This window comes from Phocoena phocoena, chromosome 18 (assembly GCF_963924675.1).
Source record: "Phocoena phocoena chromosome 18, mPhoPho1.1, whole genome shotgun sequence".
NCBI lineage: Eukaryota > Metazoa > Chordata > Mammalia > Artiodactyla > Phocoenidae > Phocoena > Phocoena phocoena.
This window is the reverse complement of record NC_089236.1, coordinates 20,460,417-20,486,003: the sequence shown is the minus strand read 5'-3', so window position 1 is coordinate 20,486,003 and position 25,587 is coordinate 20,460,417. Positions and strand designations below refer to the sequence as shown.

General features: G+C 46.2%; 1 protein-coding gene across 3 annotated transcripts in view; it reads left to right on the top strand.

Annotated features, from left to right (window-relative positions):
• The first annotated feature begins 3,400 nt into the window (after window positions 1-3,400).
• Window positions 3,401-25,587, top strand: part of LRCH1 (leucine rich repeats and calponin homology domain containing 1) — a 187,257-nt gene continuing 165,070 nt past the window's right edge. For all 3 annotated transcript variants that reach the window (XM_065895830.1, XM_065895829.1, XM_065895828.1), the window contains exon 1: window positions 3,401-3,710. In XM_065895830.1, coding sequence (XP_065751902.1) covers window positions 3,401-3,710 — 310 coding nt within the window. The remainder of the gene's footprint in view (window positions 3,711-25,587) is intronic.

The following is a 25,587-nucleotide window of genomic DNA, read 5'->3' as shown; positions in this document are numbered from 1 at the left end:
GGCTCAGCCGCACATGGCTCACGGGCTTAGCCGCTCCCTGGCACGTGGGATCCTCCCAGACCAGGGCACGGACCCGTGTCCCCTGCCTCGGCAGGCAGACTCTCAACCACTGTGCCACCAGGGAAGCCCATAAGTTTGATTCTTATAAGCCTGTCCACAACTCCATTTTCAGGTGAGAATAAAAGAGCTGGGTCTTAAATGTGGAAGGCTCTATGTGACCTGATATGTTTTCTGAGCACAAGAATTAAAAAAAGATAGGTTCTAAAATGTTTTGATTTATTGATGAAACTGATCAATTTTCTCCTAATAGCCAATATTTTAAGCAGGAAATATTTCCATTTTCTCAATCATGTGAATTCTGTTAACTTTGAATGATTGGAAGGTACTAAAGACAAAGCATGGAAAGAATCTGCTGCCATCATCCAAATAGTTTGTAAAAGGTTATTTGTGGACCATCCACAAATGAGGCTATATAGGAAAACAAGGGGGAATAAAGACTAAAACGTGGTAAATTAAATATATTAATCAGAACCCTTCGCTGCATTGACCGAAAACCAAATAAAATTGACTTAGGCAAACAGCAGAATGTATTATCAATACACTACTAGCTATCTCATAGAAACTAAAGATGTGAATTAGGAACAGTCAGAATCTAGGGTTTGGACACAATCAGGACCCTCGGATCCTCTGGGTATTCCGTCATATGGTCAGAAGGCCACTTCTGGAATAACCAAGATGGTTAGCTGGGTCGATGTAATAACACAGCTGTTATCAGAGGACTATATGTAGGGTGTGGGGAGAGTGAAACAGGAAGAGGGTTCTGTTTTCAGAAGAAATAAAAAGGGTATTGAACAAAGTAGAAATGTCCACCTTCTTAAAAAACTAGTGAAGAAACAAGACAGCAAGAGAAAGTGGCTTGTCAAGTTTCTTGAATATTTATGAATAACCAAGATCACTTTCAAGGGTAAAGTCCTCTCCCCCATTTGAAGGAAAAATTCCTTCATTCAAGGACATCATTTGTAAGATGCATCAACAAATGGCAGCCTGTAAAACACCTGGTCTATTGTGCAATGCTTAATTACTAATCTTCATTGTGCACTCATTATATGCAAAGTACTCTTGGATTCTGGGATATGGGGAAGAAGTTGCAAAGATGAATAAGTCCCTCCCTCAAGGAGTTTACATTTTAGTAATCTGGAGAAGATAAAGCAAGCTATAATAACAAGGTCAACCTAACATAAGAACCGATTACTACAAAGCAAATCCTGAACTTATATCCCATCTTTTCCTCTAAAAAAGAGTTTGTGGTCCTAAAAGAATTATGCTCTATATGATGCAACACCACAATTCACGGTCTGAATTACATTTGCAGTCGCCAGAAGATGTCCTCAACCATACCCTGCATACTGATCTCACAGACTACCACCTGGTTTTAGCTGAAGACTGTCAAATGAAAATTTTTTCTGTGTTTCTCTGTTTCTCACTGGCTTTTTGGGAAAAGACCAGTGAGGAAAGGGAATGGTAGGTTATTTTTTACAAGTACACTTTCACTTTCATCATTATCATCATTATTATTTTCAAGCCTGGCTTTTAAAAGTCTGGGAGGCAGAGGAGAAAAAGTTGATGAGGGAAGAGGTTTCCGGGGAGGCTACCAGCAGGTGGCGCTTGTCTCCTCCTCTGAGGTTACAATGTTGGACTCATCCTAGAATCCTGTAGGACTCAAGGGCTACGTACTATGCACGCAGTCAATAGTACAGTAGTACGCAATCTAAAGTACTATGCACGCGGTACTTTAGATCCAGCCCGGTGCTCAGGCCACCACGTTTCTGCATCACCACTTAAAAAACCGCCTCCTCTACTCCAAGGGTTGAATTATTTTTGTACTGACCCGCATCCTCACTTCCCCTAGCTAAGTTGCTCACAGGGACGCTGCTCAAACCTTGGGTATAGAGCAAAAATAAAGGCCCTAGAGAGTTGGAGCCAAAACTTCGGAAAGGAGTGGGACTTTATTAATCTTCCAGCTGGTCTGCTCTTATGTTGTCAGATGTTCTGTCTCCCATGGTGTGCCAGCGTTGGTCTGGGCAGAACATGAATTCGCTTGCAGGCGGACACATCAGCTCCCACTCCCCACGGGGGCTAGAGGAAGCGCACAAGGATACCTTGACGGTACCTGTGCGCAGGCTCCAACTGTGACTCAGTTATTCGCTAGTTGGGGTCACTGACTTTCTGACCTTTCCAGCCCCACCCAATTCTGGGCTCAGCCAGCCACAGCCAGCCCCTCCTCCTCATAGGACAATGGGTTCTGTCCGCCATAAAAACGACCTGCATTTTGAAAAGTCCTTCCTTTCCGTGTCTGTAGTTTTCTGCCATCGCTCAGAAAACCCTCTGCCTTACTCCTATTTGTTTGCAGCGAGGTGCGGCCCGGGAGGGCGTTTACAGGAAGGAGGGCAACCCTAGAGTCTGAAGGCTCCGCCTCTGACTGCATGGGTGAACTCAGACAAGTTTCTTTATTTTCTTTTTTTTTGTGGTACATGGGCCTTTCACTCTTGTGGCCTCTCCCGTTGCGGAGCACAGGTTCCGGACGCGCAAGCTCAGCGGCCATGGCTCACGGGCCTAGCCGCTCCGCGGCATGTGGGATCTTCCCGGACCGGGGCACGAACCCGTGTCCCCTGCATCGGCAGTCGGACTCAACCACTGCGCCACCAGGGAAGCCCTCAGACGAGTTTCTTAACTTCCTCTGTGGCCTGGGGGAAACAATTTTTCCGCTCACGGGGTCCCTGGATTAATGAGGTCACGAATGCAGACCACCTGGACCAGCGAATGGCTCATCGTAGGTGCCCAAATGCCAGGGGTCGTCTGTTGGCCTGACCCCACAGTGAAAAACTGCATCTCGGGGAACTCTGGGTCAAATAACCAGAATAATTTGCAAAATTGAGATAACCTCTCACCTCCCCGTGACCTCACGGCCTCCAGCCCCCCACGTCCCCGGGTAGCTGGGCCGAGCAGCAGGGCCACCGCAGCGGGCGGCGGAGGAAGGCGCGGGGCTAGACTGACGGCTCTCGGGTAGGAGGAGGAGAGAGCAGGCGGCGGAGGAGGGGAGAGCCGCCTAGAGGAGGGAGCAGAGGCGGGAGGAGACACATGCGCGCTGCCTGCCGCCGCCGCCGCCGCCGCAGTCCTCAGCTTGCCAGGGACAGGAAAGCTTCGAGACCGAGCTGCCGCTGCCGCCTCCCCTTCTCACCCCCCCCATTCCGCGTGCCTCCCACACCCTCCTCCCCTTCTTCCAGCATCTCTCGGTGGAGCACTGCAGGGACCCGGCCCGGGCTGCCGTCTCCCCGACCAGGGGGAAAGCTGTGACCCCCCCCGCAGGAGCGGCAGGGCGGGGTGGGGGGCCCGGGAGAAGATGGCGACGCCGGGAAGTGAACCCCAACCTTTCGTCCCCGCCCTGTCAGTGGCTACTCTGCACCCCCATCATCATCCCCCCCACCACCACCATCAGCACCACGGAGGAGCCGGAGGCAGCGGCGGGGCCGGAGGAGGCGGCGGCGGCGGCGGCGGCGGCGGGGGCTTCAACCTGCCCTTGAACCGGGGGCTGGAGCGCGCGTTGGAGGAAGCGGCCAACTCCGGGGGGTTGAACCTCAGTGCTAGGAAACTGAAGGAATTTCCCAGGACGGCGGCCCCCGCGCACGACCTCTCGGACACGGTGCAGGCAGGTGAGAGAAGGCCGAGGGCGGGCAGTGGGCGTGGGTGGCTCTCTGGCTGGCTGTCGTCCCTTCCCCGACGCGGTAGCCAGTCTGAGATCTGGCCTTGCTGAGGGACCAGCGGCCCGTGCTCTCCCGAGGAAGGGACCCGCGTGGGCGCTGTGGCGCCGGGAGAGCCGGGCTGCTCCGGGACGCTCGGCCCGCTAGCGTGTGGGAGCGCGTGGGTCTCCGGCTCCCCACCCGCGGCGGCCGTGTGGGGGAAGTGGCCGCCGGGCTGGGACTTGCGGGCGCGCCCGGTGCGCGCAGTGAAAGTGGGAGGTTTCAGGCGGCCGCGGCCGTTTTCTGGGCCCCGCGTAGAGGCTGGGAACCCGGCCGCGGTGTCTGCGCCTCCGCTTTGCGTCGAGGCGTCGCCCGTCCTGGTGAGGAAACCCAGACAAAGGTGGCGCGCCCTCCGCCGACCCGAGGGCATCGGCGCGGTGCCGCGAGGCCCCCGCCGCGACATCGCTGAGCGCTTCAGCGACTTGGTGCCGACTGCGAGGAGGTGCCGAGGCTTCTCCTTCCTGCGCCTGTGCGAGGAAGGAGCGGCTGCCGAATCGCAGCGAAACCGAATCGCCGCCACTTTGCTGGGGGGGTCGGCTCCCCGGTTCTTTGCCTCTAGCTAACCGCCCACGCGGTTTGGTTCCTGCCACCGAGGCTACCTAGTTCTCAGTAACCCGAAATGTGCGGGGGCCCTGGAAAGAGACGGCATGGCATATTAAAAAAAAAAAAAAGAATAATTAAAGTGAGCCGGTTTTCCTTCGTGAGCCCGACAAGTTGCAACTCGCGTCAGTGAGCATACAGCCTTTTCAAGTTATGTCATGTGTTGACATATTTCTGAGAGGTCTGCTTTCTCTTTGGTAGTTGGAGTTACTGGAGTGGGATCTATAAACAGGAAGGAGGCTGCTGGAATGCGATTCAGGCCTTGGGATCCCTACAGAACTGACTCGGTTCCTGACCGTCCGGTTTCAGCTCCTTGGGGGAGGGTTTGTATCTTGGCAAGCGCCCAGCATTTCCCAGAGCAGTGGGTGCCCCGTTTTGGAACCACCGCCCAGACCTCGTGGCTGTCATCACATCAAGGGCCGAGTGTCAGACCCCTAGGATCCTGGACGGCATGACTGTCAGCTCCAGATCTTCCAGTTTCCTCTCCTGCGGGAAGAGGGGTTCGGGGGAGGGAGCAGACAGTTGCCTTTTGGAGCTAGGTTTCTAATGCTCCCCTCCTTTAATTCAATAAACTTTTATTGAGTCCTAACGAATATTTAGACAGAGTTCTGAGTTCACTGGAGGCAAAAAGGGCTCTTAAGGGTCATTAAACTTTGTAATTTGGATTCAGGGATAGTCAGAAGTGGGCATAAAGGAGGGAATTTCCAGAGTCGAGCTGTCAACAGCTGGGGAATCTCTTGATAGGACTTCTTAGTTGCATTTTCTCAAGTGGAAGTTATTCCAAGAATTGCCTGAATCATTAACTTAAAAAAAAAAGTCCGTTGTTAAGTTCGACTTCCCTTTTGCTGTAGAGTGTACAGTGAGCTGTGGAAGGATTGGATATGACTGCAGAAAATGGAGCTGGCATGACCAATAATAATATGTGTTTGTCGTTCCGGATGGGGGCATTGAAAGTTGTTCCTCTAATTCAGTTATGCTGACGTTTATTTCAAGATGGGTGAACTGCTCTGTTGGCATTTCTTGGAGAAGACCCGCGCTTTTTTTAAAAAAATTAATTTTTTTGGCTTTCTTGGGTCTTCGTTGCTGTCTGGGCTTTCTCTAGTTGGGGTGAGTATCATTGCAGTGCGCGGGCTTTTCTTTTGTTGCAGAGCACTGGCTCTAGGGCCCGCGGGCTTCAGTAGTTGTGGCTCAGGGGCTTAGTTGCTCTAGGGTGTGTGGGATCTTCCCTGACCAGGGCTCGAACCAGTGTCCCTTGCATTGGCAGGTAGATTCACAACCACTGCGCCACCAGAGAAGCCCAAGACCCATGCTTTTCAAAGCAGAGACCACCTCTTTCAGTGAAGGCCTTACCATGTGAGGCACGGCAGTGCTTAAAAATATTTTGTTCTCTCTTGCTTGCTTGTGGCGAGCTGTGGTGGTGAGTTCCGCAGGTTTTAAAATTATGAACCCCACTTGTGCGTGTTTGATGCTCAGAAAATTCTAACTAGTTAAAACTTGGAGGCTTAACTTGCCGTCAAGAAAGGCAGTGTTAATTACGGGAGGCGGAGTGTCACTGAAGTTTGTAGAAAAGTTAGGAAAACCCTATAAAGATAAAGAGAATTCAATGCAGACAGCTATTTTACATGAAATTTCAGTACCTGAATGTGTTAAAGAGTTGCTTTTGCAAAAACATCTTTGCCTCAGGTCAAAGCTGGGTGTAAACCAAATGTATTCTGCCCTTTGTTCTATTTACCGAGCACTGTTCCTTATTTGGAAGAGCAAAACTCAAAATAAAGCAAGAGTTAAAATTACCTCCGTTTGCACAGTGTTGACATTTCCTGCATATAAAGAGTTCTAGTAGAGTGGAGTGTATGAAGAGTAACATATACAATAAAGACAGTGGTTTCTCTGGGGTTAAAATTTAGTTTACAGAATATCTCTTAAGATCAGAAGGACATACGAAGATCCTTAAAGACCTAAGATGTAAAGTGGACTTTTTCATAAATTTTGGAAGACAGCGAGTGACATGGAAAGCTTTTTCTCGCTGTTCAGTTGTATAATACAGACCATTTGGTTTATGCCTTGTAAAAGTAACTCCTCTGGCAGCCCACCTAAGCAGAACTGCACTCTTGGGCAGTGTAGCTTATCTGGACAGGAGCTGTGAAACCCCAGATGCAATCACAGAAACATAGAGGCCCTGGGCTGCTCAGTAGACGTTTAAGCTCTGTCAATCGAGTGCATACATATTTTTCATAGGAAAAAAGCTCTCAGGCTCTCCCCCTCACTTTGAGCCTATCGATTTACTCATATTTGAGTGAAAATAGTTTGGTTGTAACAGGGTCTAGTCTTTTTGCAGGTGAGAAGGGGAAAGAAAGGCTGATCCACGCGGGTGTGGTGGAACAGGTGACACTGGCTGAATGGGAGAAACCTGAACAAAAGAGCCACAATGAGCACCGGGTGTGTGTCTGCACTATCCTGCCCGGTCCTCGGTAGAAGCTCTTCAGATCCTCATGTACAGCTGGGGAGAGTTGAGTAATAGTTGCTGAAGATCATAGCCCTACTTAAACGGTGAATCAGGGATTGAACTCTGATGGTTTCACTCTAGTGTATGTGTTCTTTTCTTTTTCTGCATTGGGTCTTCGTTGCTGCACACGGGCTTTCTCTAGTTGCGGCGAGCGGGGGCGACTCCTTGCTGTGGGGAGCGGGCTTCTTACTGTGGTGGCTTCTCTTATTGCGGAGCACGGGCTCTAGGCGCGCGGGCTTCAGTAGTTGCAGCACGTGGGCTCAGTAGTTGTGGCTCTCGGGCTCTAGAGCGCAGGCTCAGTAGTTGTGGCACACGGGCTTAGTTGCTCCGCGGCATGTGGGATCTTCCAGGACCAGGGTTCGAACCTGTGTCCCCTGCATTGGCAGGCGGATTCTTAACCACTGAGCCACCAGGGAAGTCCCTAGTGCTAATATTTTAAATAGTGTCATTTTGGGTTAAGGAAGTTCCAGAGGAACTATAAAGCAGATTGAAAAGAGGAGTAAGAAAAGAAAGTGTCTGTCTCGGGCTGATTGCAGGAGGTCCTGGAAAATAAAAAGGAAGCTCTTGGATTTGATATGCAGAACAGTTGTTGAAAGTTGCTCTCATTAAGGAGAGGGAGAGCTGTGTCATTGCCAGTATCTTTTTGGGGTGGCTTGAAGCAGAAAAGTCTATATGGGAAATGAAGGGCTCCCCCAGCGTGGGGGACAAATACTCATCGAGGTCCTGTATGTGCCAGTGCAGGTGCTGGAGGAGGTGCAAAGTGTAAGACATGACAGGAGCGCCACGACAGGTCCAGGAGGCCACGGGACTCTCAAGGCAGGTCAAGGTGAGAAGCCAATAGCGTAGATAGACATTGCAAAATTCAGGAACTAAAAGGCCATTTCAGTTAAATGAGTTAGGAAAGACTCATAGCAGAGGTGGGATTTGGGTCAGGTTTTGTAGGATGGCACATTCTGTGGTGGGAAAGATGGTTTGAACGTGTGGAGTGAGAACCTGACAGCCTGAGACTTGCTGAGAATAAAACAGTAAGAGAGGGCATTCAGGCCTGTGCTTCTGGTCACATTCTCCCACCCCACTGTCACCATGTAATGAGGTAACAGAGCACAGGGCTCTTAGGACCCTTTGAGGATGCTGGGGATGGCTGAGGCCTGGGATATGTCAGCCTGTGGGACTGATGCCCTAGTCTGTCTGAGATACCTCTCTCCAGTGTCTACAGAGGCAAAGAATCTTCTCTGAGATTTGTGGGCAGGCTTATCTGCTGAAGCCTGACTTTCCCCCGCCCCACTCCCATCCTGTAGCAACCGAATCCTTGGGATATTAGCATCCTTTAGTCATTGGGGTGCACCCAGGACTTGGTGATATCTATTTGGTCTTAAAAACCATTCCATTTCGGTCATAAAGATTTTTCATTACAAATGTAATGAAACTTGAAATCACATGTGTTTTTGTAGAACGTGTGTTCTTTTATAGTTATATCTTGTTTCAAATTATGCTTCTGCTATTGAACTACATTTATTAGTCATTGCTGTAATGATTGTTTATTGTGGTAGTCATTATTTAAAGGGCTATATTAATGACATCTATTCTGAATACTTCATTCATAAACAATGAGTCGCATCCTTTTCCTTCCTATTATTATTTTTTGCTTGTTGATCAGTTTCAATGCAGAGGACTTCTAATAGTAAAAGCTGTCAGAACTACTAAGACTCCATATATATGGTGTCTCTGAACCATATCCAGATGTGCTCTTCCACGTTTCTGTTGGTGGCGGAAACAATCTCCACAAACATACCTCTGTTCTCATTGCTTGCATTATGGGCTGCTCTTTATTGAGAAGGCAGAAGCACACTTACCATCTTTCTAGAATAACAGCGTACAACCATAGGCAGCAAAACCTCTGGTCATTTGTGATCTGTGCCAGTTTATAAGGTCAGCCTAAGGTTTGACCTTCATCATTGAAAGGATTCTACCGGACTGTCAGTCACTGCGACATCTTATTTGATTTTTGGTGAGCGTATGTTATTAGGCAAAAATTCGGCACACCCCACTATTTAAAATTTTTAACTTCGATTGTTGACTAAGTTTTTTTTTTTGAGTTTTGTTGCAAACTTAAATTTTTCATGCTGTGGTTTAGCAGTTCTTTGGTGTAAGCATTTAAAGGGTAGATACCTTTTGAAATCCATGTTGGTGTTGATCAGTGCAGAGGTTAATTTCCTTTTGCTCTTGCTGTCCTACTGGTGTGAACAAAGGCTTTTTCTGTCCTGTTACTCAGCTTCATCATTACTTATTTAAGCATAAATTGTTTCCTTCTTTTGTGTGTACTTTTCTATTTTTCCCCTTTTTCATATCTGTTTGTCTACCTACCTACCTATATCTGTCTACCTATATCTATAGGTATATCTATTTACCTACGTTTATAGGTATACTTATATACTTGTATTTATAGGTATATATCTATATCTATATAAATTTATGTAGGTGTGTGACTTGCTTAACCAAAAAAGAAAGCCCAATTATATTTGCATATCTGATGCCTTTATTTATGTATAATTTATAGGAAGTCTAGAGGCATCTCTCGTTGCTACAGTTCTTTTGTTGCATGAAAGTATTTTTTTTGCGCCAAAATTTTCATTTGCTCTATAAATTTCTATAGATAGAGATATAGGTATAAAGATGTTTTATCTTTAGGCTGGGCAGCATTTACTTTCTCTTCATCTCTTCCCAGAGTCATCTCCCCCAGGTGCCGTATTGAGTATGCTTTTTCAGAGACTTGGCAATTTAAATGGCAGAACTGCTATGAACTCTATTTAAGGTACTTATGGGTTCATCAGTCAGACCACCTGACTTGAAATTTTGTCTGTGCCTCACAAAAACCTGTCTGTGATGCTACTTTCCAGATTTGGTTTAGCATTTTGGAAAATTAGACTTCTGCCTTAGAAAGACACCCGGGAAAACTGGCCTGGGCTTTGACCTGGTACTGCCACCAAGATCACCATTTGTGAACTGTTTCAGTGACTGTGTCACTTGTTGGAATTAAGGTAATTTGGTGTTAATTGCAGTGTTTATTTCAAATATAAAATTACAATCTATCATGAAAGGCTTAAGGATGTAAGACCCCAAACCCAGCTATATTTACATATCTGATGCCTTTATGTATAATTTATAGGAAGTCTAGAGGCCTCTGTTACCGCTGCTGTTTTTTGTGGCATGGAAGTCCTTTTGCCGCAGAATTTTCAGCTGCTGTTATATTTCAGACAAGTTTTTGTGTGTGTCGTGTGAATTGTTTAACGAAAAAAGAAAGAAAAAGGGAGAAAGAAAAGAAAAAATACGGGAAGTCAGGATCCCATGTAAGCCTTAGTTCAGGAAAACTAGGCCTGCCAATAAAGATGCAAGCTTGAAGCATGTCTGTGTTTTCTTCATCTTAATTTCAGAGTTCAGTAGTATTGCTTCCATAAACTGTAGTAAGAAGTCATACATTTGGAAGCCATCTGTTCCCACAGAGTAATTCAAAAATCGAGTGAGACTGTTTACATGAACAGAAAGTTGAGGAACTGTGAGAACGTGACTTCTCTTGCTTTTACTCCATCAAGGCAGTAGGAGGGAAATGCCTTTATACTTGGATTTCTGTGCGCTCGTGCTTTTGCCCGCCCCTGTCCTCCTTCACTGGCCGTAGAGGAGGAGTATGGGGGGACAGAAAAAATCAGAGAATGACAGTGTTTGATTTGCATCACAGAAACATTTTATCTTTTTGCTTGATGAGACATTATTGCTCCTGTGTTAATATGATGTTGATACTGAGCCAGCTTAACTTATGGTAGCTGGAACTTTTCCAGGATTTAAAAAATTTTTTTGCACTCATCTTCATTTTTTGTTGCTAGTATATAGAAATGATTATTTTATATAAATTTATTTATTTATTTTTGGTTGCATTGGGTCTTCGTTGCTGCGTTCGGGCTTTCTCTAGTTGCAGCGAGCAGGGGCCACTCTTCGTTGCGGTGCGTGGGCTTCTCTTGCAGTGGCTTCTCTTATCGTGGAGCACAGTCACTAGGCGTGCGGGCTTCAGTAGTTATGGTACGCGGGCTCAGTAGTTGTGGCTCGCGGGCTCTAGAGTGCAGGCTCAGTAGTTGTGGCGCACGGGCTTAGTTGCTCCGTGGCATGTGGGATCTTCCCGGACCAGGGCTCGAACCCGTGTCCCCTGCATTGGCAGGTGATTCTTAACCACTGCGCCACCAGGGAAGTCCCTCCAGGATATTTTAAGTCACCAAGGTCAGGCTTTATAATTTTGGAATCTACCGTGATACTCACATTCTTCCTTTTGCTGTGTTTCCTCAGTCTCTTTGCTGGAGGGGCCCTAAGACCGTGCGACTTGAAGCAGAGCCGGGATCCCTCTGGCTCAGTGGGCCTTGAATTTCCCCTTCACTGTTCTCCCCAGATGGGCAGAGAGAGGCCCCATTTTAGTTTCCTTAATCTTCTGGCTTCTCCCGTGGCCTTGCTTTTGACAGCTGACTCCTGCAGTGCAGGCCGTGGAGTTTTGCTACTCAGTGTATTTCCCTAACGTTCTTTCCTATTTTTTGATGTTGATGCTGTACAGTGCTACGAGTAGCATCAGTGCATCTGACCTGGTTCCGTCAGCTTGGCTCTGATTTGACGCACTTTAGCTCTGCAACAGTGACAATTTCAAAGACAGCATCACTCGCAGACTGCCTGACTTGGCCTTCCTTTAGATTGCCTCCGTTTTGCTTTTCCAGGTCATTTCCCTCCCTTCGCCCTCCTCTCTGCCCTGGAAGAGTCTCCTTAACCACGCTCCTACTTTATCCAGTCCCCAGCCTACTCGAGACGCGGGCCTCCCTGCCATCCCTTCCTTGCAGATCTGAGCACTGAATCAGGCATAGCTTTAAGGCACTTTTGCGTTATTCCCTTATGGCATTTTTTTGTTAGTTATTGCCTTCCTCTTTGGTGCTTTCCCCAGGTTTCAGCTTTTTCCTTCTTCGCTGGCCTGTGAGGTCTGGCTAGGCAGGGGTTTTTCCTTATTTTCGTATGTGCCCTTCATGCCTGTCACAGAAAATGCTAGATTAACATCAGTGCACCGTTCTGTCTCCTCTTTCCTACTCACAGCCCTCTCTTAGTCCCCACACTCTCAATCCATCATCTTGGATCTGCCACTACGCACGGTTTGCTGATCTGCTGCCTTTTTTTTCAGCGCTGACCTTATTTTTTTTCACATGGCATCTTTTTGCTTCTCAGCGTCACCCACTGTATTAGTTGGCTCGGGCCGCATGACAAAATACCACAGACTGGGGGGCTTAAACACCAGACATTTATTTCCTCCCAGTTCTGGAGGCTGAGTCCAAAGTCAGGGTGTCAGCAGGGCTGGTTTCTCCCGAGGCGTCTCTCCTTCGCTTGTCATCGGCCAACCTCCCTGTGTGTTCCCATGACCCTTCCTCTGTGCCTGAGAGTCCCTGGCGTCTCTCTGCGAGTCCAGATTTCCTCTTCTTATACAGACACCAGTCACACTGAATTAGGGCCCACCCGTAACCTACTCATTTAACCTTAAGTACCACTTGAAAGGCCTAATCTCCAAATAAATCACATTCTGAGGGACTGAGGGTTAGGGCTTCTAGGCGTGAATTTTAGGGGACACGATTCAGCCCAGCACGCACTCCCTCTGGTGTTGCTGGTAGCTAGCTACTGTTCCTCCCCCAGCCTGGATACAGTGACTTTGTGTGCTGTGCAAGTCTGCCCTCCCACGAGGCCCAAGCCAGGCCTGTCTCATTCACCACTCCAGCCCCAGGACCCAGCATAACACCACGCTGATCCCGCCTGGGTGCGAGGTAGACCCTCAATAAATGTTACTGAGCACATGACGTGCTGTAAAAGGGGAAGGGGCCACGTTCATACTTAAAAATGGGTGACTCTGGCCAGTCTGGGCCCCCCTTCTCCCCACCATCTCTCACAAATTTAGAATCTTCTTTTTGGTGGTTGGTGGGTCCCCAGAGTTATGCTTTCTCAACAGTAGTTAAAAAGGAAGATAAGGTTGCTTTCTTCAACATTTGCAAGTGTTTGATAAGCCAGGTTACATCTGGAGGTAGAGTTATCCTGACATCTGAAGGGGATGGGTACAGTTTTATTGTATCAAATAGTGCTTGAAATTAACAAGTAAAGTGAAAGTAAAGTTTTTGAGTACCTATCATGTATAGGAGCTGTGGATGATTAAAAAAATTAGAGACATAGTTCTACAGTACGTTGCAGAATTGCATAAGGATTAAAGAAATAACATCTTTGAAAGTACTATACATGTATAGTATTCTCATTAACAAGTGTCTTTTCCAGATAAAGCCTTTCGGTCTGTCTTCCATCTTGTGTAGATTAGAGGTTAAACGTCAGTTTTCTTGAGCCTCAAAGACCTGGGTCCAAATCTTGGCTTTGTCGATTATAAACTGTGTTACTCTGACCAGATAACTTAAACCCCGAGTATCAGTTTTCTATAAACTGATGTCAGCTATAAAATGGGAACAATAGGTACTTAGCTGAGTTGTAAGAACAATGATTATAACAACAATAGATAACATTGTCAAGGGCCCTCTCTGTGCCAGGCATTCCTCCAAGTGCTTTATATGTTAATATATATATTAAGTATATGTACTATATACATTACCTCGTTTAATTCTTGCTGAGTGTTCTGTTTTAACTGTAGTAGGCTCAGTAATTCCTGACTCTTCCAGCTGTTAGCTAGGTTCCACTCAGCCACCTGTATCTGGTTGAAATTCATCTGCCTCTGAAATCCCTTTCTTGACCTTTGTAGCCTGAAGAGGGAGTTCAGATATCTAGAAACCACCGATTCACATCTCTCCCTCATTTAATAGCTGAGAACACTGAGGTTCAGAGAGCTTAAGCCCCTTGCACAAGGTCACACAGCAGGGCAGTGGGCAACTCCCAGCAGAGGGCCGTTTCTGTGGAGCCAGGAGGCTACATTGGATGGACGGAAGACCTCCCTCCCTCCATAGACTTCTCAGGTCAGCCCCACCCAGACCAGCCACGAGGAAGGTCCCTAAAAGAAAAAATACTGTGAAACCTTTAATAACATGTGGTCCAAAGCTGGGGAGAACAAGATAGAAAACTAAGAGTGGTTACAGATTAAATGTGTTAGTTCAGGATTTTACTGCATGTGGTTTGGAGGACATGCATGGGCTCCGTGTAAATTGGCTCCCAAGTACTAAAAGGCATGTTGGGAAGTCCCACCCAGACTCACAACCTGGAGGTCCACAGCCGCCTATCATAGCAAGGGTTTTCTTGGACCTTGCAATACATTTTCCTGTGGAAATACAGTAGTGAGTGGTGGTTTGGTTCCCCCGCCAACCCTCTATTTAACCCTAGCAGAGGTGGGCCTTTGTGTCGATGATGTTTCTTTGGAAAAATGTAAGCTCCGTCCTGACAAGGAATTCTGAACCTGGAGATCGTGGCATCAGGATGTGAACTTCCTGCCTCTTGGGGATAACTCTCTCCCCTGCGGCCGTTCCTACCCGATGTCAGAAAGTTCCCCTCCCTTCTAGGCCCCTTGGTCAGTGGGCCCAGCAGACTGGGTGTCCCTTCCCCCCGGTGTGGGGAGCAAGGGTCGGTGTAAGTTGGGGGTCAGCTCTGGGACTCCGTGAGGCCTCAGGCCTAAGAGGAGCCGGCCCAGGAGATGCCCCCTGAGGGAGCCGGGCAGGGATTTAAACACCTCTCTGCCTAATGGTTGTATTTTTTTTTGCATATTATCTCCCCAACTTATTTATTTTAGACTTTGAAGCAAATGACGGAGTCTCCCTGAACTTCAGGTTTGTAATTTGTTAATAGTGAAAATACTCTTCCTCACTCAGGGCTGTTTTAAAAGGAGGTACACGGAGTTCGGGTCTGGCTCAGAGTGAGTGGCCCGCAGATGTCGCTGGCCTTCCTAGATTCCCATGGGGTTATGCGTCACAGTAAAATAATATAACATCGGTAAAACAGATAACTGCCCATTGTTAGCCTGTCATTGGCGTAGTGGCTAAGAGCACACGTGGTTGGGTCTCAGTCCTGGTTCTACCAGGATATGGCCGGTACTTAAGCTCCCTGAGCCTGGTCATACAATCAGGGATAATGATCATAGGGTTATTGTGAGGAGGAAATGAATGAGTATAGGTGTAAAGTGCTCAGGTCAATGCCTGGTGTTGACGTTTGCTGTTATTATTATTATTATTTTTTTGCGGTACGCGGGCCTCTCACTTCTGTGGCCTCTCCCGTTGCGGAGCACAGGCTCCGGAGGCGCAGGCTCAGCGGCCATGGCTCACGGGCCCAGCCGCTCCGTGGCATGTGGGATCCTCCCGGACTGGGGCACGAACCCGTGTCCCCTGCATCGGCAGGCGGACTCTCAACCACTGCGCCACCAGGGAGGCCCCCATTATTATTATTATTGTGGCCGAGCTGCGTGCGGGATCTTACTTCCCCAACCACGGATTGAACCTGCGCCCCCTGCAGTGGAAGCTTGGAGTCCTAACCACTGGACCGCCAGGGAAGCCCCGCCATTATTAATACCATAGTCCATTATCTTTAGAAAAGAGAGTCAATCTTCTAAGGCACAAAAAGACTAAATTCCTAGAAATATTGTGACATTAATAAAATAATCTTGATATCCAGAAAGCTTCAGTATACATGCTTTAAGCATGTGTAAGCATTATATTCTTTTGACTGTCTTTGGAAGGTGATGGAGTAGGTGCTATTTATTCTTCCAGCTCTGAACATTCAGGGCTTACATGTAAGGAAACCCAGACTGAAATCATTTTCAGTGAAATCATTTCAGTGAAATCATTTTTCTTGGGTTATGTTACTGGTAAGTGTTTGAGCCAGGACTGTATCTTCTGAGTTTTTATGTGATTTCCATTCATTCCTCAATATAATAGCCCTCGTCGGTTTGATTTGATTTCATCAAGACAAAGAAATCCTGAGGGGACAGGCTGGTAGAGAAGAGTGCTCCCCAGTGGAGAATGGGGAGCGTATTCTGGGGCTACACTATGTATTCCTGCAAAGGGTGCTGGGACCAAGGCTTGTTTGGGGCCTTGGGATGGAGGGGTAGGAAGGAGGGGGTGGGGCCTCAGAGGAGGGCTTGTAGCACAGCTCTCTGCCCTCTGCAAGAGTCCTGCCATAGATTTAAGAACTCTTCCAGATCAAAATAAACAAATTGATCACCTTTGATCCTCTTGGCAAGAAACAATTTGTGAATCTTTTTATGTTCCTGGCAACTGCTCCGAAGATGTGTAGCAGATACTTCTCTAAGGAGCGAGAACATGTCTACGAGGAAGCAGAGTTTAAAGAATAAATACTTGGATTGAAACGTATCATTTCTTTTCTCATTGTTTTCCTGGCACCAGCATTTGTTTTGAACTTTATCAGAAGTCATTTCTTCAAAAGCCTGGTGATAGGTTCAGTATCACCCTGAAGTCACTGACAAGGGAACTTTTGAAAGGGCGATAGGGTCTGGGCCCTTCAGGGTATTTCCTCCTTCAACCCTCCTAAAGGTTAACCCCTACTCTTGCAAGATAGGTAGTGTCCTTGGAGCGGAGAAGGAAACATCGGTTAGGCAATAACGTTTGTACGTTTGTAGAGCCATTAAGGCCAGAGCTAAAGTTGGGATCAGAACTCTGGTTGAAGAAGTGCTGGAGTCTCTTGCCATTGAAGGGGAGCAGAATATGCCACCCCAAAATATGCCACTTTGGCATATGGATTATTTTGAACCGAAAGTTACTTAAGAAACAGTCGGTGCAGGGACACTGTGGCCTTCTTTGTCTCCCTGAAAGCAGGAAATAAATCTCCTGTGTGAAAGGTACTCTTCCTGTACCAAAGAGGGGTAGAAGGCATTCTTATCACCAGAGATAGGGAATCCAGGACCGAGAAGGCTGTATAAACAAATTTACTTCTTCACTTGTTTACCACCCCAAGCTCAAACCCCTTTGTCTTGTCAATTTTTCACAGATTTATTTATTTATTTATTTAGTCTAAAAGATACAACAGCTGCCTGCTTTGGTCACTTCTTTCAGTATCGTATATTTTTGAGCTCCTGTGCATAGGGAATTTGTTTTTTTTCCTGTTGTTTCATATCAATTTGATTATTAGGCCAGCCAAAGAACCTAAAAGGAAAGGAGGAATTACGTTTTCTTCCTCTATGCTGTGCTCTATTGTAGCGTTACTGCACATTTAGAGCTGGAAGGACAGATCGCAGGGGGAGATTTTGCAATGAGAATCGAGCCCAGAGCATTCTGATAGGCAGTCCTCGGGGTGATTTATAGACTGAGGAGTCAGATTCCAGCCTAATGTTATTTCTCTCATTAATCTGAAAGTGGATGCAGGGGACCAAGGTGCATGCATGGGGATTTCTAGCCCTAGTCCTTACCTATTGCTAGTGGCCAGTTATCAGTTCCATTTCTAAGAGCTGTGCTTTCCAGCAAGCAACAGTATTGGTTTTAAAAATCCTCCAACATGTCTATTATGTGAAAATTTAAATAACACCTTCAGGTTTTTAGTTTTGGTATAAAATTTTGTTAGACTTTATAATACGTAACTTATTTGAACAGCCTATTTAAAATTTACTTTATTTTATTCCCTCCAATGAGAAATGAATGAATAGCCATTGGGTGAGTGACCAAGTAATTTACTTTCTAGACCATTCCCTCTGTAACACAAGTGCTTACATTCTCAAAGTTGATTTTTTAAGTAATAATCATTGAGTCAATCTCTAATGCATTTTATATTGTAATGAAGATCCTTCAATGCATTAATTAATTGCTTTTAAAATCTTATAAATGAAATAACACAGCAGCCCATTTTGGCTAAAATAGCAGCACAGTTTATGGCTGAATAACCAACATTTTTTGTGTTTATGCAAATTGATCTAATTCAAAGGAATCCGATTGTACAATTGAAGGCAAATAGACCTCTCTTTGTGCAGTTCCCTTGGAGGTGAGGATGATAATATCTGCATGCAATTTAAGGCAATTATGTGTATTTTTCTGTCTTTAGGAAGCCTGGATAAATCAAAGTTAATTTTAGTTGTACCACTCCTTCCAGTGGCTATAGTCTTGTAATAAACCCTTAACCGTAGTTTGTTCAGATATTTGCATTTAATGCTTTCTTGTGTCCGTGCAGTACCTCAAAGGGTGCCATGCCATAACTTTATGAGTGTTAATGAGCCAAAGTCTGATCTGTTTTATGAAATTCATTCGGCAGCTGTGAAGACTTGCTGTTGCTTCCCTACCACCCCACCCCCACCCCCCCCCCCACCCCCCCCCCCCACCCCCCCCCCCCCGCCCCGCAAAGTCCTTGGAATCAGTATGTTAATGAAGACTTGGTATCTCAATATGAAATTGGCACAGTGGGAGTTCCGAGGTAATGTGCCCTGACAGAGCCCTTAATGTCTGCCTCTTAGGGAGTGAATGACAAAGACAGGATAGGCCAGCTAAGTGCTTTCACAGTCAGGCTGCCTGGGTCTTTCTAAAGTCCGTCTGTGTCTTCAGTGTGTGCACCCTCTGTGTCTTAGGAATCTCCTCTCTTCTGTCAACCAGGCCTCCTTGATTGTGGTCTCTTAATACCACATAGTAGATTGGGTTGGATGAGCCCCATCACCTTTTTTTTTTTTTTTTTTTTTTGGCCTCACCACGCCACATGTGGGATCTTAGTTCCCCTACCAGGGACCCAACCAGTGCCCTGTGCAGTGGAAGCGAGGAGTGTTAACCACTGGACTGCCGGGGAAGTCCACTTTTTTTTTTTTTAATTGAATGAAAGAGTCTTTAAATTCTTCAGTGCTTTACAATTTTCAAAAGTTTCACACACATGATTTCATATATTCCCATAATAACCCTTTTCCCCCTTATCCCTATATTCCCTCCCCCCAACTAGTAACCACTAGTTTGTTCTTTACATCTGCGAGTCTGCTTCTTTTTTGTTTTATTCACTAGTTCGTTGTATTTTTTAGATTCCACATATAAGTGAAATCATATAGTATGTGTCTTTCTCTGACTTATTTCACTTAGCATAATGCCCTCCAAGTCCATCCATGTTCCTTCAAATGGCAAAATTTCATTCTTTTTTATGGCTGAGTAATAATCTATAGTATATATATACCATATCTTCTTTATCCATTCATCTGTTGATGCACACTTAGGTTGCTTTCATACCTTGGCAGTTGTAATTAATGCTGCCATGAACCTTGGGAGCTCCATCACATTTGGATGAAAGACTTCAGCTTTCAAACACATTGCTTTGTATAATTCTATGCAACGCTCATTCATTTTTCAAGAGAACATTAGGTCACTGTGGACATCACAAGAAGTGCTCTTATAGGATGCCCCTAAATAGTGTCCATCTAAGTCCAGGTTTGCTGGGGACAGTCTGGTTTATACATTTTGCCCTGGACTACTGAATAATAGCACCTCTTTTTAACACATCCCGATTTGGATGATAAATTACATGATCACTATACTCATGGGACATAGACACCATGTTTTAAGATAAACTGAAGTGGAGACAAGGTAAATGACTTGCCCAGGCCCTCTGGCCACTTAAGTGTCAGATCAGGTCTAGGATATGAACAGTTTATCCTGGTCATCTCTGTCAACTGCCCATACTGCTGCCCTTTGAGGGAATGACAGTGCTTGGCTGGTTTCTCATTTTAACTTTCACACCAAGAAACCCTCGCAGGAAGGTCTTTGGCATTTGTCTCTAATTTTAGTGGGCAAAACACAGCACTCATTTTAAAATTGTGAAATATAGCACACGTAGAAAGGAGTCTATATAAAACATAAGCATGGTTTAAATGATGATAGTAAAATAGGCATAGAGACCTAGAGCAGACAGGGAGCTGGGACTGGGGTGGGGAGGTGATTGCCTGGGGCAGGACAAGGGATGATAGAAACAGTCTCTGTCTTGAGTTAGCGGTGAACGCGCAGGTAAGTATGCATTTGTCAGAACGCATCAAACTCTACGTACAAAATGGTTGCATTTTGTTGTATATAAATTATACCTTACTAAAGTAGACTTAAAATGCCCCTATGTACCCATTACTCAACTTGAGAAGTGGAACATTTCCCATACCAATGCATTATCCCTGATTAACAAGCCATTTACAAGCACAGAATAATTGGGGCCTTATGGCTGAATAGGTGCCTACTACAAGACTGATATTTCTGTATTAGTGGACAGATTCTTTGATCTTCATTTTCTTTATTTCAAAACAGCTTGTTAACTGTCTACATAGTCATACTAATCAAATATTCTAATTCTCTTTATGAGTGGCACTTTAGTTTATGGATAGAAAAAACTGAAACTGAGCCAGGCTTCCTGGCCTCACTGGGATGGTGCTGGCTAATGAAATCCAGGGCCTAAGAGCATTTGCTGTGCACCTGCTGGGCGCCAGACACTTTGCAGGCCTGATCTCATTCTTCCCCTCAGCCTACATGAGAGGTGTCGTGTACCTTAGATTTCGTGGAGTGCACATGTTGAGGCTCATAGATGCTCAGAAGCTTGCCCAGGATCCCCACGTGGAAAGTGGAGGAGCCGCGGGTGTCACCCCCAGCAGCCTGACTCTAAAGCGTTTGTCTTTCCCACCAAGAGCAGTCATTAGAAAGAACTGCCTTCTGCTGGGGAAAGCAGGGCCTTTTGGCTAGCTCCTTGCTTGTCCCCTGGAGCCTGGGATGGTGTGATGTACCACCCGCGACCTTCCTGTGTGACAGCCCTGACCAGGCGCACTCCCTGCCCCGCTTCCTCCGGGGCTCCCTCCTGCCCGCCCAGGCCAGCTGCCTGATCTGATAGGCCTCTGGGATCAGCGCCACCCTGCTTACCCACTGGGTTTCCCCACACCCTCCTCACCAGGCTTCGTGGCTCCAGCTGCCTTTGTCTTTAGCCTCCATATGTTCCAGGTTAAGTGCCTCTACTTTGCCTTTGATCATGCCTTCCCTTTCCTCTCTGCATGTGCCAAAGAAAATAAAACAGAAAACAAAACAATCAAAAACGAAAACTCCAGATCTCTAGTCCCTGTCAGTCACCCCAGAATCTAAGCACCTGCCTCTTCTGTGATGTCCCAAACCCTGGCCTCTCTCTCCCGCTTCACCCCCATCTTTTCTGAACTTTAGGCTTTTGGTCTGTAACTGGCAGTGTAATTGATTGAGTTGATCCTTAATTGTTATTTAACTTCATTTCTTTTCTCTCCAATTGATAATAACAACAAGAAGAATGATAATAGCTTTATTTCTTGAGACAGGTATTGTGTTATGTATTTCAGTTAATTCTGCCAAATAATCTTAGGATGTCAGTACATGTTTTTTCCCTGTTTGACAGATTAGAAAATCGAGGCTCAGAGAAAACAGCCTAAGATCGCATAGCTACTAAACTAGGATTCAAACCTCAGTTGAAACTGGGATTCAAATCCAGTTTGACTTGAGTGATCCCGTCTTACTCTTTACTGACCCCTTGAAAGTCCCTTGAAAAGCATAGAAAAGAAAGGAAACTGACATTTATTGTGCCTTTACTATAGCATGCGGTAGAGGTGGCTTACTGTATTATCTCACAGGATCCTTATTCTAATGCTAAAAATTAGATATCGTGGTCTCCCAAAAATTGAGGCCCAGTGTAAATAATTTCCTCAAGGTTAAAGAACTGATAAGTGAGGCATCAAAATCAAAGCAGGTCTTTCTGCCCCTAGGGATGCCCGCTCTGTGCATGGGGAACTCCTAGTATATATTCCTTTTTAAATTCTCTGTGAGGCCTAGCACAGTGCTGGATGTTAGTGAAACTTTTCAATTAGTTACAGGTTGATTGAAAAAAACCAAAGGTTCTTTTTATCCTGTTAGAAGCATGAGAAGTAGTTCAGTGGGGAAGCGTAGAACCCACAAAGAATGTTAGCTTTAGGGAAGGGACAGTATAAAAACAAAGACGAGGTGGAATAGGTTCTCGAATGCATGGAGGAACCATAGAATTTTGTTTATCTTGAGAGAATGACTTTATCCCTTCCTGAATTTTGCTCTGGTGGAGCAAGAATGTCTAAAACTAAAAGACAGGAGAGGATGACTTAAGTATTCTGGTTCCAATTTGGAGATGCTATGTTGTTGGCTTTCTCCAGTCAGCTGACTTCCCTACTTCCAGCTGCCCCTCTCAGGTACAGAAATAAAAGCTAATGGCCAGTTACCCTGGGCCCTTTCATTCGTGGATTTGGAGACCATTGAAATCCACCCTAGAGCTCACCCTTCAAAGTAATTAACAATTAAAAAAACAAAAACTAAACCAAATAGGAACTCCTCTACGTTCTAAAAATATGTTAGAATTTTGTTGTTCAAAACACACACATTCTGACTACTCAGTACATCTTGTACATCTTATCGTTCTTAGTACAAGGAATCTAGTGCGCAGAGAGGACAGGTCTGCACGAGGTGTAGTTCCTGGGTCTTGGAGTGTATCCTCCACTTGGTTTTTGTCAGCAGAGCGTTTCTGCCGAGTGTACTGCGTGCCAAGGGAGCAGTTGTCGGTGGTATTCGCAGAGATGTGTGTTAGCACAGAGCCAGAGGGGACTGCGGTGTAGACTCTTGAGTGACGGGCACCAGCTCTGCCTTCCACATGTGGCCCTTTGTGCTCTCAGTAACTGGAGAAATGCTGGCTGTGTGCGCTGGGTTTTCTCAAAGTGTGCTAGGGATGGCATCTCCCAGCGCTGGTTGTGAGCGTCTTAGAATTGTGTCAGTACATGATGGGTGAGCTCTCCCAGAAAGAAACACCAAGGGCTCACATCACCGTGTCTTTGTCACCGGCTTCCATCTGTTGCTTGCTGAGGTTTAAAATGATTATGGCTGTTTAGGTAATGGGCTTGTAGTCCAACAGATGAAGGTCAAATCCCTGCACCGTCAGTTACTAGTTGGGTGACTTGGAGCAATTCTGAGCTCTGATTTTTCATCTGTAAAATGAAAGTAATAAAACTTATCTCCTGGGGTTGCTGTGATGATTAAAATAACAAATTCTAAATACATGGCACTTGGCACATGTGTGCGTTGTGTATGTGTGAGACATTAGTAGTAGCTGTTCTTTGAACTACGGTGGCCCCAGAGGGAGAGCTATTTTTAAATGACTGATGTGCTGCTCACTGCTTCCAGTCCCCATCCAGGCTGGGTACCTGCATCTGTCTCTGTCACTAGTCTGGGAACATATCTCTTGGCTGATACAACTGTCTCCCTGTTCCCTTCTGCCAGCCCTCTGCATCCTCTTTGTACTCCCCCAACCCAGGCAGTGCCTGAGGACTCCCGACTGTACACAGGGTGTCAGTGATACTCAGCCAGACTGGAGCTTGCTGCTTGTTAATGGGAGGACTTTGACTGTCTCCCCCTGGCTGCCTGGTCAGCTGCAGCTCCAATGAGGCTGTGGTCCCCTGACCAGTTACATTAACCATCTTATTTGAGCCATCTGGGAACTCAATGCAATACTCCTTGAAGCTCCATGACTTTCTTTCTTTCTCTATCTTTTATTTATTTGGTTGCCTCGGGTCTTAGTTGCAGCAGGTGGGCTCCTTCGTTGTGGCTTGAGGGTCCTTAGTTGTGGCTCACTGGCTCCTTAGTTGCGGCACACGGGCTTCCTAGTTGCGGCATGTGAACTCTTAGTTGCAACATAGATGTGGGATCTAGTTCCCGGACCAAGGATCGAACCCGGGCCCGCTGCATTGGGAGCTCGGAGTCTTAACCACTGCACCACTAAGGAAGTCCCCTCAGCCCTGTGACTTTAATTTGGGGCCCAACTATGATATGGCAGGGCATCTTAGCTCTTGATAAAGATGAAATGGGAGGGAAAGAGAAAGAGCGAGTGAGAGAGAGGGAGAGAGAGAGTGGTGCCAGCCGGAGAGCAGGGTGATGTAAAGGCCCATTTTGCTTAGCGGTACGAACGCTTAGGGTGATGACGCTTGACGGACAGGGATATAGTTCGGAAAAAATGTTTGTGAGCATTATTTTCATGACACTGACTAGAGAAAAAGAGCTCAATAAAATCTTAACCAACCTTTGGGGGCAACGTTAGGACGCAGCGTGAGAAGGCAGTGTACTGGGACACGGGCGAACTGAGGTAGTGAAACAAGGTCTTTAAAAGGCTTTTTTTTTTTTGCGGTACACGGGCCTCTCACTGTTGTGGCCTCTCCCGTTGCGGAGCACAGGCTCCAGACGCGCAGGCTCAGCGGCCATGGCTCACGGGCCCAGCCGCTCCGCGGCATGTGGGATCTTCCCGGACCGGGGCACAAACCCGTGTCCCCTGCATCGGCAGGCGGACTCTCAACCACTGCACCACCAGGGAAGCCCTAAAAGGCTTTTTAAGTTCTGCATTCACACTTCACACTTTATAAAGTAAGAAATGCTGTGTTTTGTTCTTCAGTCCTTCATCCACTGTGTACTTAGTATCTAGTATATGTAGACTGTTGATGAGCTTGTCCCTTCCCTCTGCTTATCTCCCTTTGTGATAAGAACAGCAACGAGCACCTGGCCAGATCCTCACTGCCAAGGTTGAGCTTCCTGCTCTTCCACCTGCTGGCCTAGTGACCTCAGGCAAGTTACATAATCCCTCGGTGCCCCAGTTTCCTCACCTGTAAATAGAAATGATAATAGCACCTATTTCAGAGGGAGCCGTGTATAGCAGTGCCTGGCGTATGAGAAACAGTCATTGTTAGCTATTATTTGTTTCTTATATATTTGTTCCCTTCTTTCTGGTCATTCTCTCCCTCCATATCATCAGATGTGGAGAGCGACCCTGTTTTTCTTTTTGTCTTGTAACTAGTATCCTTAGTTCCCAGGATCCCTAGTCTGGCTCATGGTAGGAACTTAGCAAGTATTCAAGCTCAAGAAATGAATGAGTGAATGGATGGATGAATGAACACAAGGCTCCAGGCTGGATGCTTCATCTACACTGGTGAACCAAATGCAGTGCCTGCCTTCATGGAGCTGGGGGTTAGTCTAGGGGAGGAGAAACTGGAGACGTATAATGACACATGGCGACAGGGGACATGCAGGCTGAGAACCAGGTGGGACTGTTTTGGATTGCGTGGTCAGGGAGGAAGGAGCATCTTCAGACTATGTTGCATGTTGACTGTTAAACAGGACATCTTTTTCCCTTCATCCGTTCGAAGACTTAAAATAATTATTTGTGGGTTCCTCCCCCTGCTTTTTAAAGCATTTCCACTCAATTATTCCCTCCCTTCAAACATGTAAACTATTATCTGCATGTTCTAAAGTTTTTAAAAGGAAGGCAAACAAACTTTAATGATTTAAAAGATTTTAAAAGGTCAACCCGTGGAACTTAAAACTGGTTATGAAACACTCACTTGTTTGCTTTTGGTTGCTTGGAATTAGTTTTTTTTTTTTTTTCTATTTTGGTATATGGGATATTTATTGGTTTTACTTCATCTTTCCCTCGTCTGTTTGGATAAATTCAGCCAGTAAAATTCTTTCTGGATGCAGTAGTGATAAAGATTCTGTCTTAGTCTTAGGATGAGGTTTACATTAAATATTTACACGTACATTCTTTTTTTTTTTTTTTTTTTTTTTTTGCGGTACGCGGGCCTCTCACTGTTGTGGCCTCTCCCGTTGCGGAGCAACAGGCTCCGGACGCACAGGCTCAGCGGCCATGGCTCACGGGCCCAGCCGCTCCGCGGCATGTGGGATCTTCCCG